The sequence below is a fragment of the Rhizopus delemar genome, genomic scaffold, assembly GCF_000149305.1.
Source record: "Rhizopus delemar RA 99-880 supercont3.2 genomic scaffold, whole genome shotgun sequence".
In the NCBI taxonomy this organism is placed as follows: Eukaryota; Fungi; Mucoromycota; class Mucoromycetes; order Mucorales; family Rhizopodaceae; genus Rhizopus; species Rhizopus delemar.
Window position 1 is genome coordinate 929,143 of NW_027137828.1, and position 13,608 is coordinate 942,750.

The 13,608-nt window shown below is 34.8% G+C and overlaps 6 protein-coding genes across 6 annotated transcripts; 3 read left to right on the forward strand and 3 right to left on the reverse strand.

Annotated features, from left to right (window-relative positions):
- Nucleotides 1–639: 639 nt before the first annotated feature.
- RO3G_02580 (60S ribosomal protein L2) lies at nucleotides 640–879 on the forward strand (the record flags this gene model as incomplete). Its single annotated transcript, XM_067657171.1, has 1 exon — nucleotides 640–879. The coding sequence occupies one exon, from the start codon at nucleotides 640–642 to the stop codon at nucleotides 877–879; it is 240 nt and encodes a 79-aa protein (XP_067513272.1).
- Nucleotides 880–1,894: 1,015 nt separating this feature from the next.
- Nucleotides 1,895–2,588, reverse strand: RO3G_02581 (uncharacterized protein; the record flags this gene model as incomplete). Its single annotated transcript, XM_067657172.1, has 2 exons — nucleotides 1,895–1,928; nucleotides 2,035–2,588. The coding sequence occupies 2 exons, from the start codon at nucleotides 2,586–2,588 to the stop codon at nucleotides 1,895–1,897; spliced, it is 588 nt and encodes a 195-aa protein (XP_067513273.1).
- Nucleotides 2,589–7,688: 5,100 nt separating this feature from the next.
- RO3G_02582 (uncharacterized protein) lies at nucleotides 7,689–9,008 on the forward strand (the record flags this gene model as incomplete). The annotated part of the gene is made up of 3 exons (XM_067657173.1): nucleotides 7,689–8,025; nucleotides 8,094–8,157; nucleotides 8,219–9,008. 3 exons carry the CDS (start codon nucleotides 7,689–7,691, stop codon nucleotides 9,006–9,008), a joined length of 1,191 nt encoding a protein of 396 aa, XP_067513274.1.
- A 582-nt stretch (nucleotides 9,009–9,590) lies between these two features.
- Nucleotides 9,591–10,614, reverse strand: RO3G_02583 (uncharacterized protein; the record flags this gene model as incomplete). Its single annotated transcript, XM_067657174.1, has 4 exons — nucleotides 9,591–10,073; nucleotides 10,124–10,356; nucleotides 10,404–10,537; nucleotides 10,595–10,614. The coding sequence occupies 4 exons, from the start codon at nucleotides 10,612–10,614 to the stop codon at nucleotides 9,591–9,593; spliced, it is 870 nt and encodes a 289-aa protein (XP_067513275.1).
- Nucleotides 10,615–11,600: 986 nt separating this feature from the next.
- RO3G_02584 (uncharacterized protein) lies at nucleotides 11,601–12,326 on the reverse strand (the record flags this gene model as incomplete). Its single annotated transcript, XM_067657175.1, has 1 exon — nucleotides 11,601–12,326. One exon carries the CDS (start codon nucleotides 12,324–12,326, stop codon nucleotides 11,601–11,603), a length of 726 nt encoding a protein of 241 aa, XP_067513276.1.
- A 626-nt stretch (nucleotides 12,327–12,952) lies between these two features.
- Nucleotides 12,953–13,480, forward strand: RO3G_02585 (uncharacterized protein; the record flags this gene model as incomplete). The annotated part of the gene is made up of 3 exons (XM_067657176.1): nucleotides 12,953–13,201; nucleotides 13,252–13,332; nucleotides 13,379–13,480. 3 exons carry the CDS (start codon nucleotides 12,953–12,955, stop codon nucleotides 13,478–13,480), a joined length of 432 nt encoding a protein of 143 aa, XP_067513277.1.
- Nucleotides 13,481–13,608: the final 128 nt, after the last annotated feature.

Here is a 13,608-nt window from a genome sequence, read left to right on the forward strand (position 1 = left end):
AAGCCTACTTTGCTTAAATAAAATTCCGGTCCGGACTGGAAATTCCGTAAACCTAATATTGAATATTTTTTGTAAATGTATTGGAAGGGCCAAACAAAAGAACATGCAGGAAAGGCAATCATTGAACAACCTCTTTTCATTTCCAACCTAGTGTACGTACGACTATTCATCAGATGGATGGATTATAAATAAATCATCAACTTACTTTGCTTTTCTCACAGTTAAAATGGGTCGTGTCATTCGTGCTCAAAGAAAGGGTGCTGGATCCATCTTCAAATCCCACACCGTTGGCCGTAAGGGTGCCGCTAAGCTTAGAGTTTTCGACTTTGCTGAACGTCACGGTTATGTTCGTGGTATTGTCAAGGAAATCGTCCATGATCCTGGAAGAGGTGCTCCTCTTGCCAAGGTAAAAAGATAAAACAAAATGTCAATTAAGTTATTTATTTTTTGAATATTAATTAGGTTGTCTTCCGTGATCCCTACAAGTAATATATATAATTCAAAGACTCTCCAAGCAAAATTTAGATTGACACTTTCGTTTTAGGTACAAGCTTCGTACTGAAACCTTCATCGCCACCGAAGGTATGTACACTGGCCAATTCATCTATGCTGGTAAGAAGGCTTCTTTGAACATCGGTAATGTTATGCCCTTGGCTTCCATGCCCGAAGGTACCGTTATCTGTAATGTTGAAGAAAAGGTTGGTGACCGTGGTGCTATTGCTCGTACCTCTGGTAACTATGCCACCATCATTGGTCACGGTGATGATGGCAAGACCCGTATCCGTCTTCCCTCTGGTTCCAAGAAGGTCATTCCCTCTACCTCTCGTGCCGTTGTCGGTATTGTTGCTGGTGGTGGTCGTATTGACAAGCCCCTCTTGAAGGCTGGTCGTGCTTACCACAAATACAGAGTCAAGCGTAACAGCTGGCCCAAGACTCGTGGTGTTGCCATGAACCCCGTTGATCACCCTCACGGTGGTGGTAACCATCAACACATTGGTAAGGCTTCTACTATGGCCCGTGACTCTCCTGCTGGTCAAAAGGTTGGTTTGATTGCTGCTCGTCGTACTGGTCTCCTCCGTGGTACCAAGAAGGTCAAGGATGCTTAAATTTCTTGATTCATCATTTAATAAACCTCCTTACATGTTCCGTGCACGATTTTTACTTTATATTTGCTTAAAAAGACATTGGTCTAATACGTATACGTTAATCAATAATTTATTTTGATACAAAACGAAAGGTTGAAATAAACTTTTTACATTACTAAGCTGTATGTACATTGGATATTATGATGTAGGCACTTTATCATCAAGATGTACACTTATTGCTTTTTGCAACTCTCTCAAGTAAGGGACAGCAGTATGTACAGAAGATGCTGAGTTATTAAGAGAACTTGCATCCGATTCATATGAGTCTGATTCAGAACCTGCTAAGCTACCAGAACTTGTACTTCCATCAGGCGACATCACGGAAGGTAGCATATGTTTCAGCATACTGTAATTATCACTGCTTTGAGTATTGGCGCCATCATTAGATCTTTGGACTCGAAGCTTGAGAACAGTAAGCGTCTTTTGTAAATTGATGGAGGCTCTTGCTTTTATTTGAGGGTTAGCTGATTTCTTGAGCCGTCCCATGGCGTCAGCAGCGATAAGCATCCAATGCATTTCAACATTGCATGGTAGTCTGCGGAACAAGACATGAAAGATTTTGGACATGGCATCACTGCAAATGGAAACAAGCATCAAAGCACGATCACCATCATACCTATCCATATTCGCCCCTTCTAAATCAGTGGCCGAGGGCTCCTCCATCAATCTTGTGTGGAGTGCAAGCCAATAGGAATAATAAATTTGGTATAGATAAATAGCATATGGGTTGCTGCATTGTTGTATTCGATCTAGCTGAAGGTAATCAAAAGGGGAATCCGACAGCTGAAATTTAGAAGGTAGACTCTTCCAAAAGTTACAGAGATGGCTCTCAAGTCGTTGCAAATCGTCAACAGATAAGTTTTCTATGTTTCCAGAATACAGCTTATACCTAATTTCATCATCCTTTCGAGTTGCTTGACAGTCGTTGACACGAACAACTTCGTAAAATGCTTCTACTGAATCTCTTGTTTCTTTGCTGGTCATTTCGATTTGTAGAACCACGGGATATCCAACACCAGTATCAAAAAGAATAGAGCTGTAGTCGCTGAGTTTGTCGTACAAAACATACAAGGACATTTCGAGGTATCTTATGACATAGAACAGACGTCTCCACGTTTCTGCTTCAATAATCTCTACTGTGACAGGTGTGTTGGGAGTTAAACCAGAAAGCAGGTCAGCATACCTGGGTTTTATATCGACGATCATTCGCCAGGCCATGTTCATGTAGAACCTTGCCTCGGAATTATTCAATGTGATTAATGCGGCTTGAGATAAGAACATGAGAGTGGCAGCAGTATAAATGTTAGGTTCTTGTTCAAACAAGGCATCTTGCAAAAGCTCCTTGGCTTCTTTACGAAACATTTCTCCTACCATTTCTCTTGTCATTGGATAAGGTATCACTGGAACATGACGGCATTGGGTATAAGTAACAAAGGCAGCCATGGCGCTGGTTACCATCACGTGATGGTTGGCCAAAAAAAGAGGAAAATAATAAGGCTTTGGAAAAACAGGATTAAGTAAGCCCATGCAAGCAAAATAAGCCTCAATAATTTGTCTTTTGATAAACATTCGATTAATGTCATCGTAGGTAGGTATAGACACAATAACAAGTGCATCTTCGGCCAGTTTCTTTTTCTTTTGAAAAAAGCTGTAGAGCACAGACTCTACTCTTAACATTCGATTGGTTACCGTTAATATCTGCAAAGAACGATCAATATGATAATTAGGCGTTCTTGGAAGAGAGGATTGGTCAAAATAATGGAGAGTTTCTGTTAAGAAGAAATTGATATCAGCTAAATTCTGAATGGACGTTTGAAGACTGATTCCTTCGGAGCTATTAGTGACAGTGAGCTGCCAGTTGCTAGACTTGTCGATATTGATGCCTATGTAGTCTATGTTGTGATGCGATTGAGACATGGCAATATCATTTTCTGTGTCTTCATCACTGTCTGCGGATTGCAGCTGAACTTGAACATTGTGCAGCCTTAGCTGTTCCTCCATCCTTGCCATTTGTTGCTCCATGTCTTTCATTTGTTGCATTAGTTTGTTTTTCCTAGATATTGGTACTGATTTTCTTAATATTGTAGGTTTGGAATTGTATTTGAAAACACAAAACAATCCTTTCTTCATGCATCGGTCGCACTGACTTCCTTCAATTACAACACATTTTCTTCGGTCAGTTCGACAATGCTCACCTACACAAAAGAAATATAATTCATAATGAGAAAAAAAAGCTTTCTCCTGTTATTCCTTTTTCCAAAGGAAAAGAGTAGAAATATTTCTCTTACAAGGCTTGTTTCTTTTTTGTTTTATATCTTCGATAACGCTCATACTAAGCTATTGACCATAGTCTTTCTGTTCTGTCGAATAAGAAGAGAAATAATTAATCATTCTCTGTTAAGGAGTGCAAGCGGACAAATATTCGGCCCGCAGAAAATATTGATCTTTGACATCATCTACCAGTAAAGATTTCAGCAGTTCCTGTCCTTCCCTATTTCTATCCATCGTCTTTTTTATCTATCCGAGTATTTGTCATCAATTTATTTGCTGTTAAAATACTTTTGATGGCTTGATATAGTTCTTTCTATTCATAATTTTTGGTTAAAAGCTCAAAAAAATTGTGCAATACTTTCTATAAACATGAAAAAATGTGATTGGCAAATGTATCTTGAAATAAAGAGATATCTGCAATAGAATGTTAGTATGTTATGCAGTATTCATATAAAACTGAGCTACCTTATGTCAAATTAAACGAAAATGTCTAAATGTATACATATATTCATATGGAATATACACGGTAGAAGAGAAAGGAAAGTGAATGAGGGGAAGAAAAGGTGTCACATATCCAGAGCTTTATGAAATGAAAAAAAAATGAGAAAGAAAAGGAATCATTAACCAAAAAAAGCATATAAAAATTATATTTCTTCACAAAAGAATTAGAAAAGAAAAAGGATCATAAGCAGGGATGAAAGGTCTAAACAAAATAAGTCAAACCCTGCAATGATCTGACACAAGGTCTGTCTGTGTCATAAATTTCTCTTGCATCGACCTTACAAACATTACACAAAAGGTTAATCACATTCCTTATTTGTATAATACGTATAACTATGTAACTCAGCAAAAGTATTATTGTATTGTTTATGGGTTCAAATGGATGAGTATCTTTTGCAAACGCATGTCATTATGTATCTATGAAATGCCTAAAGCAGTCATAGCTTTTTGAAAGTGGATAGGATGGATTAAAACCTTCCAAATACTAAAACACAAACGAGCAAATAAAGAAAGCTGTTATACAAATATTAAATATGCATTCATAGTTGCGCGGAAATAGTGTCCAAATATCATTCGCTTCATAAATAAGAGCATCAATGTAAATTAATATACGTATATATACATGTATATCCACGCGATTATGCTTATACCCTATGAAGCTTTCATTATTTCTCCACATCTCAAAGATTTCGGATGCTAAACTTTTGATATTTATAGATAGATTACAGCCAACAATTTTAACATAAAAAAGCAGCACTTTTAATGAATAGCAAACACCAACTCACTAAAACACGATGAAAATGATTCATTTTGCTAAAGTAACAAAAATGGTTAACCAATGCATTTATAACATAGTTTTAATAAATATATTTTGTCTCCATATAACTATTAAATAGGTCTTTAATTTTTATTGTAGTATAAATTGTCAGGTACCGGAGAAATTAGTGTATATTAAAGCTCTACTAACGAAAATTATGCTTCGGAATACTAAAATATATATATAAGAGATAAAGTATCAACTTAAGAGTAGAAGACGATGTCTTTGACATTAAAGCTATTTCCAACATAAATATAGCTTACTCGTAAATTAAGAATGAAAACTCAGATTATATCTAATCATCAAACGCTACAAAATATAATACATTAGGGCAAAAGCTCTTTTAATATGTGGATTTTTCCTAATCTAGGCTTGTTTAACCCTTCGAATCAATTGAAGATCATACTTGCATCCTCTCAAAAAAGTATTAATTTAAAATTGTAAGAAAAAAATGCGATTGCTTAAGACAAAGAATCCATAATATCCGTTGTTTTTATTGTAGAACAGTAAATGGTTGTAATTGACATTGATGGATATAAGCAGTATTATGAAATCATAATTGAAATTAAAAAAGTACAAGTTTATTTAAATAGGACCATACAATCTATTTCAAGTAAGCGTAATGTTGAGGAGTATGTATTGTAATAACTACAGCTCATTGATAAGAAGAAGTATCAACTAAAATAACAAGGCCTTTTCCTATTATCAGAAATCCAATCCAATGTCAGGACTATTTTTAGTCTTTCATATAATTGAAATAATGTGTAAAATAACGTTATTCAAATCATTGAGTAATCCCCAGAATAAAAAATAATCTATGATAGACATATAAAAGAACAAATGAAAAGCTTTAATAATCATAATTGTAGATGATACTTGCTAAAGTACCTTAAGATTAGAAGAATGCTTACAATAGAATATATCAAGTCATTCACTTAGTAAGATATAAATACCCAACTTCAACTAGAATAATTTTCACTTTAAATCTAAATCAAAATAAATAATCTCAAAAAATATCTAAACTGTTTGTTTTTATTTTTAACTTCTCTTAAATTACGATTGCCGTTATACAATAATTATGACTTTTGACAGATAAGAGGACATATACTAGAGGAAAGTTGTCATTAAATTATTTAGTAAGCAATACAGAAATAATAGTCGATATGAATCGACCGTTCGGTTAAATGAGTCAACAGGAGAAAAAAAAAAAAAAAAAGATGAACTACGCACTAATCTTATGACTAATGAACATAGCAAAATTCTTAATGATATTGAGCATACAATTCCTCATTTATAAAACAGCTGAACGACAACTACAAACAATATGTGTTGATCATGGTAAAAGGCGGCATAAAGCCTTCTAGTGTTAATACCGTTTTTGTACAGTAATATCTAAGCCATGTTTTACACAGAGAACCTTTTACTATTAAGTATTTAAACATAATCAACGATTTCCTTTGCTTTTGAGTAGGCCCGACATTTGGTAGTAATCTATTTCCTCTTTTTCGTATATAACATTTTGAGTTACAACTTCGGAATGTGTTCGATCTTCTGATGTTTCTTTCAATCCTATTGACGACACGGCCTAATTTCTGTCTACTTTGAGAATAATAGCAAAAAACCTCTTGCTAGAAAGCATTCTATCCCATTGTTTCTTCAAGAAATCAATTTAAACAGTCGGATAAATTTGTAGCTTAAAAAGCTTATGAAGATCGCATAATTCTATATACGTAGCGTTCAGTCTTTTGTTTTAAAAACGCTGAAGGAAGGTGGTAATACAAGATCATTTTGGAAGAAGCATCTGTCATTTCACCAGCCATCCAAATTTGATATTTTGTTTAATAGTTCTTTTTTAAGCATATTATTTTTCATACAGAACTGGTAACAAAGTCATTATTGCTAGCACTATAAGCTACTTTCCAATAAAGATTAATTAAAAAGATGACGAATTGCCTTACAAAATCGCAATATTACTATTCTCAAAGTAAATAAGAAGACCCTTATATTTCTAATAATAGACATATAAATAAACTTGACTAAAAAAGTAACGAAAGTATCAAAATGTTTTTTTTTTTTTTTTACTATCCATTCTGAAAAATAGTTTTTCCTAAAAATAAAGCATTCATCGAATAGTAAGCATTATGTTGCTACTATCCCTTTTAGATATTTCCTGCATGTTCATATAATCATATTATTTTTTACATGTAATAGAACACAACAGCAATAGATGAAGGCAAAATGATCCTTGATAAAATCTGTTGAGGTTGAGTTGCATATTGTGTCACCTATCATTAACTGCGTTTTACCTTTTTGCATTGTAAAAGTCAAACAAATAAAAAAATCCAAAAATTTTATTGTCTAAAATAACAATAAAAAGATACAAGCTGGTTTAAAAAGTTAAGATCAAAAATAGTTAGTACCAAAGTATGAAATGACATCAATAGCGATTTACATTGAAACTCTATTTTATTATCTAATGATATGCAATCGAAAATAATAAAACTTCTAGAATGTGAAGGATTCAATAGAACGGAATAAGGAAATGACATCATTGCTAATATTTGATTAGCTCTGACATTCATAAAAATACGTCTATGCGCCTTTTTTGCATCTTTATTCGATTTTTTTTTCTTTCGTACAAAAAATGACATATTCAAGCAACTCAACTACTATTTTCGATTTGAGTTTTGATACAAAGCTGGTTATTTTTCATTATTTGGATAATAGATCATTGGTAAACTTGTTGAAAACATGTACTTATTTTGGTACGAAAAAAAAAAAGAAAAAATTGCATGAACTAAACATTTAGTCTCAAACACATGTATAAAGCTAGAATTGTGCGAAGTATCTTGACTTACCAAAATGCATATATTAGTACGATTCAAAAACCTATGCCAACATTACCTCCCTTTCTGAGCTTTAGAGCGGGTGTAGCGATCGGGTCGAAATTCTTTATGCCCTTTTTGAGCGAATCACCTTATTGTTATATATTTGATTTGAATAAAGAAGAATGGTCTACTGAAAAGCTAAGTATGGCGAATCCAGATGAATTTCATCTTCAAGTAACCAGTGCAGCTGCCATTGGAAACAAAATCTATTTGGTCGGCGGTCGTTTGCTGAAGTCTTATACCCTCTCCAATACTTTAATTGAAATTGACACACAGACATTCAACGTTCAGGTGATAAATGATGCAGTAGGTACACCACCGAGACCGCGTCATGAGCATTCAGTGGATGCGATTGCAGATCGATATTTAGTTGTGTTTGGTGGTCTTTGCTACAACTCTGTTGGTAATAATTTGTTTTTTACATATTTATTTTTAAATCTTTCTTGTTACTTTGTCTAATGCGTATTTTAGGTGAAAATGACGTATTTGTATATGACACAATTAAAAATTGCTGGTTTGTACCTCATATTAGCGGGTAAAGAAAAGCATATATCTATGCACTTTGATACTAAATCAATCCTTTTGTATGTACACAGACAAATTCCCCATCTGAGATTTGGTCATGCAACTGCTGTTGTTGGTAAGAACCTGTATGTTCACGGAGGAGCACAAATTGATAGTGATAGCAGTTACATTATTTATGACGATTTATACAAGCTTGATTATCAAACCTGGACATGGTACAAATACGAGCATCCTGAGGTTGAAAGATATTTACGAAATCAAGCACAAAGAGAGTCAGCCTCGTTAGAAAGAGAATACTTGATACCAACTACAGGCGACAGTCCTCACGATCGATTTCAATGCTGCATGTGCGCCATCTCTGGAAAGCTCATCACGTTTGGTGGGCACTCTATCAGAATGGATAAAGATGATAGTGAGATTCTCTGTAATTATTCTCTTGATGAACTGTCTATTTTTAATATTAAGAGGCAGCTTTGGTCATCCATCAATGCCGAACTGCTGGAAAAAGATAGCGAAGAATTTATGTCTGTCTCCAACATGTGTGTGGCTGTTTTGCCTATGGACTCCCGAAATGTAAAAATATTTGTATTTGCTGGTAAACAACTTTTAGAATCTGAAAGACGCCCGAGTGTACTGTATTCTAACAGATACTCTTCTGATTCATCTGGTGAGGCCCTTCGTAGCGAACGACAACAACCGCTTGATAGTATTATGGAGCGAGATTCAAAATTTGCCGAAGATGGATTTCTAAAGGATGATTCAGATAACTCTGATGATTGTGAGGGTATGGAAGAACATAGTAAAATTAAGAAGGTACAATCCTTTATATTTTCATGTTCTTATTATTCACTTTATTTTTAAGTCTCCTTTAGGAGAACTTAGGGGTCCAGATGATTCTGAACATTCGGAGCATGTAAAGGATGCATTTCGCTTGATAGACCCTGATGTTCAAGGGGAGCCTAATAGTATTAGCCAAATAGATGGCGAAAGCAGTAATCATAATCCGACTAAAAGACCATCCCTCAAACCTCTCCATGGAGGTGGCTATATAGATACCAGCATAGACGGTGGACAGGGAAAAACGAGTGGTTCAAGTAATAGCAGCTATGAAGGATACATACTATCAAAAGTAAGAAAACAAAATAGAATTACACCATGCATTATTGTCATTGAATTATTGGTGTAAGTTGGTTTCTCTTCCCTTCTATTGTATATATATATGTCATCCTTCTTCTTCTCCTGTACAGCATACTTCATTTCTTAATTGCTTATAAATAATTCATTATAAATTGATATAATTTATATTCTTTGTTCAGTATAAAAAATGTTACGTTATATATTTTACTAAAGAAATAATAAAGAAGGAGAAAGATGAATGGGGGATAATAGAATAACAAATTGATAATATATAATATAAACAAGTAAAGAATAAGGCTATCACCACTAATATGCATTGTACTGATTTCCATGGCTGCTTTGATAGGCGTTTTGGTTATACATGCCATATCCATTACTCACAGGTGAATGAACATCTTGAGTCGAATAGGAAGCATTGCCACCACCAGGAGAACCAGCATAATATTTCTTCTGCTCGTCATAAAGGTTATAGGAAGATCCTACTAACGTAGTTGGCGTCTCAACTGACATATCGTCAAGCTTTATACCAGATTTTCTACGTTTACGCCTTTCGCTTTCTTCATCTCCTCCAAAGCTTGTACACAGCAATGTAATTGCATTAGCCATAGCCAAAACTTCTAAAGAGAGGGCGGCAAACATGACCAGATAGGCTTTTCCGAATGTGCTTTTAGCATAAGACTGTAAGATATCAGCACATGGAGGGAACGCTTCAATTGATTTGGCTGTTGGATGGCACTGATCCGTTTTGGCGTACTTATCCATATTGGTTTGAAATCCACAGCATTTAAACTGCATATATATTAGTAAACGTATTTTAGTGTGTAATCATTTGTGTGTACCTCATTTTGAAGACTAGCACGATAGTCCGTGCTTGCCGGTGTCCAGAGATCCGACATGTAAGCAGAAACATTAGCAGAAGCTTTATAAAACTTAATGCCAATATAGACTTGTAAAGCAAGAGCTGCTAAAATGATAATCATGTAAATACAAGTGATGAAATTCTTTCTGACAAATGCTCCAATAGCACCCAAGATGGCTGCTACACAAACAATGGCTCCAAGAATGGCAAGCCCTACATAGATTTATTAAAAAAGGTCAATTGAAATACTATGCGCTTACATTTAAATATATTTGTAGGGAATAGGCTGGATCCGTAAAAGCCAGTCTTTAAGCCTATCAATCCAAATGCTAAAAATGCTAAACCAAGGCAAGCAAAAAGCAGGTTGGTTATAACCATATAAACCTTACTCAGTCTATTAAGCAAATATTAAATATACAACAATAAAGGAAAAAGCTAGACAAGCACAAACCTTGCACAACAAGCTGCCATGGTAATAATAAAATGGTTGTAATGTTAAAGTTTTTAATTGAGAAAAGGAATGAATATTGTTTAAATTGAAAGGAAAGGAAAGGAAAGGATATTTAAAGATACTTGTTGTCGTTTCGTTTCTTATTTCCTTTATGTCTCTTTTTCTCTGTTTCTTGTCCAAAAAAAAAAAAGTATAAAAAACAAGAGAGAAAAAGGAGCGAAAGCTAATGAAAAAGTGCGCACAAAAAAAAAATAAAAAAGAGGGGCAAAAAAGTTTGAATAAAAAAAGTTTTTTTTTTGCCTCTTTTCTTTTTTTTTTTCATTTGAAAATCAATGATTTGAATCAAGATCTTCTTCTCTTCTATCTCTCTCTCTCTTTCTTTCTCTTTTTTTTTTCATCTTTTGAGCCCCTTTTTTAGACCATGTTTTAATAAATAAATCAGCGTTTCACGAAAGAAATTTTCATTTTTTATATTCAGCATATAATGAGTTGTACAGAGATTCCTCAATGTTTATGCCATTTTGCTTTGCTTTCATTTTCCTTTTGCGTAAATATGTTTTGGTTTTCTTATTTATTCATTTTTTTGTATTGTTTACTCTAACCCAGGAATACTATGATTTTTATTTACAAAAACAAAAAGAAAACAATGATGATGCATTCTGATTGGGAGATATTTAGCTGAGCAATTAAAGGTAACTGGACAAAATAACGCAAACGTTCCTATTAGCCCTTTTTTGTCTTTGTGCTATTTTTATGCTGAGTGTTATCTACTTTATAAGACTGTAAAACACAGTTGTACAATAGGACTGATATCTCAATGCAAAAAAAAAAAAAAAAGTAAAGCAGTATTTCAGCAATAATGAGAACAATGAATAATCTAATGCATAATATTAAAATAAACAGATCTGCATAGCACAGATCCGCATCAAATTAAGCATGATAAACAAACAAATAGCAGAAATAATATAATACATGTGTCTCAATCAATGCAAAATGAGCAAGGAATTTATTGTTCAGCTTCAAAAGCAGCCTTGGCAGCGTTAATCTTAGCAAGACGTTCCTTCTTGGTAAGACGAGCGGGCTTCTTGTGGAGAGTACCAGACTTCTTCTTCTCGGTGATTTGAGGAAGAGGGTTTTCACGAATAGCAGCGTGGGCTTCAGCGTACATATCCTCAACGGCATCAGAAGTGATACCTTCCTTGATGAAAGTAGCGAATTGCTTCTTGTAACGTTCTTCATCTTCTTCTTCGAGGTATTCCATGTATTCAGCGACGTGGATACCAAAGATGTAGTTACGGAGGAGTTCGTCATCGTTGGTCTTGGTTTCAATATCGAAACCAGGGAAACGGTTACCGCTGTGGGGAATGTAGATACCACCATCAGAGGCACCCTTCATGGCACCAAAGACACGAGCACCAGTAGAGGTACGAGCAAGACCGACATCGAGGAAGGCCTTGAAGGGACGAGGAGCACCTTCGGCAGCTTCGATCATTTGGACAGTACCGTCGGGTTCGGCGAAACCTTCGTACTTGTCAGCAAGACCGAGCTTGGTCAAAGTACGACGAGCGAGCAAGAGACCGGTAGCATAAGCAGCGGCCCAGTTGGTCAAACCACCCTTGATACCGTAACGAGGAAGTTCGTGAGCGTAAGCAGCAGAGAGGACAAAGTCACCTTGGAGCTTGGCGTAAACGATTTGACAGATAATGTCCTTGTTGGTGAAACGAACGACCATTCTGTACTTGGGGGAGTTGTACTTGTTCTTGGCTTGAACAACAAGTCTCTTACGAGCATAGTAATCGGTCTTACCCTCTAATGAACAATTTAATTAATTCTCTTGTAAAAATCAACACTCTCCTTTCGTTTATAAATTCTATTGCCGCATTTCGACTGTATATAGACTGAAAGCTAGATATAATTCGAAAAGAGAGTGTCTGCTCTTTTTGTATATATGACAATACCTCTTCTTCTACGGTACTTGACTTGGTAACGCTTAAAGTAAGCCTTGTTCTTTTGCTGCTTGACGAAGGGCTGTGTACAATTGAATTAGTCACGTTCTGTCTTTTTCCAAAAAAAAAAAAAATCCACATCCATCCATCCGTTTATATCCTCTGTCCATTCATTCTTTAGGCACAAAAAGTATTGATGATGGATGGATGAGTTTTGTATAAGTTACCATATTGATTCGACGTTGCTGTGTAAAGGAAGGGAAGACTGCAAAGGATCTTTGTCATATAGTTATTTCAAATTTTAAAACTGCGACTCTACTTTTTCAAACAACTGCATTTTTAAACTTCCAGTTCACAATGTTTAAACTTCAGCATTCAACTTTAAAATTATTTTTATTTCCATTATTTTTTTATGCCTAATGAACAAGAAAGATTACCGCGTTGGCAATTTCGAAAACAAAAGAAACTTGAAAAAAGAAGCAAAAAACGAAAAGAGATTGCCGAATCAAGGGAAGTGCCTAAAGAAATAGAAAATCAAAAAGGGGAAGAATATGAACAACAAAAGGCTCAGTGGGAAGCCAATGAAGTCAAACACAAGGTTATCGAATTGGCACGGTTAAAAGCAATAGAAAAAGAAGAAGAAAGCAGAAAAATAGCACAAGTAGAATCAAAAAGCTGTACATGCAATTCTTGACTTATTCTTGTTTATAGAAAAAATGGCAAGAGATATTGTTAAGTTTGCCTTTATCACCCAACAGCAACAAGTTTACATTGAAGAAGTCAAAGAAAGAGGTAAACAATCACAAGTACGAAAAATGCGACTAATACAACGCTATAGTCTAATTTAAAAATATTTGTTCCATCATCAGAAGCAGAACCAAAGAGAAGAACTTATCGAGATCGTTTCCTGGAACAAAAAGCAAAAAAGAATGCTTTCTAAATATCCTTTTTACATTCTCTTTCTCTCCAGTGTTATGCTCAACCATCAATTGTAGATAAATATATTGTTCTTAATCGTTCTTTATTATTATAGGTTTTATGGAAAGGAGGCCCTTTAAAAATCTTTAC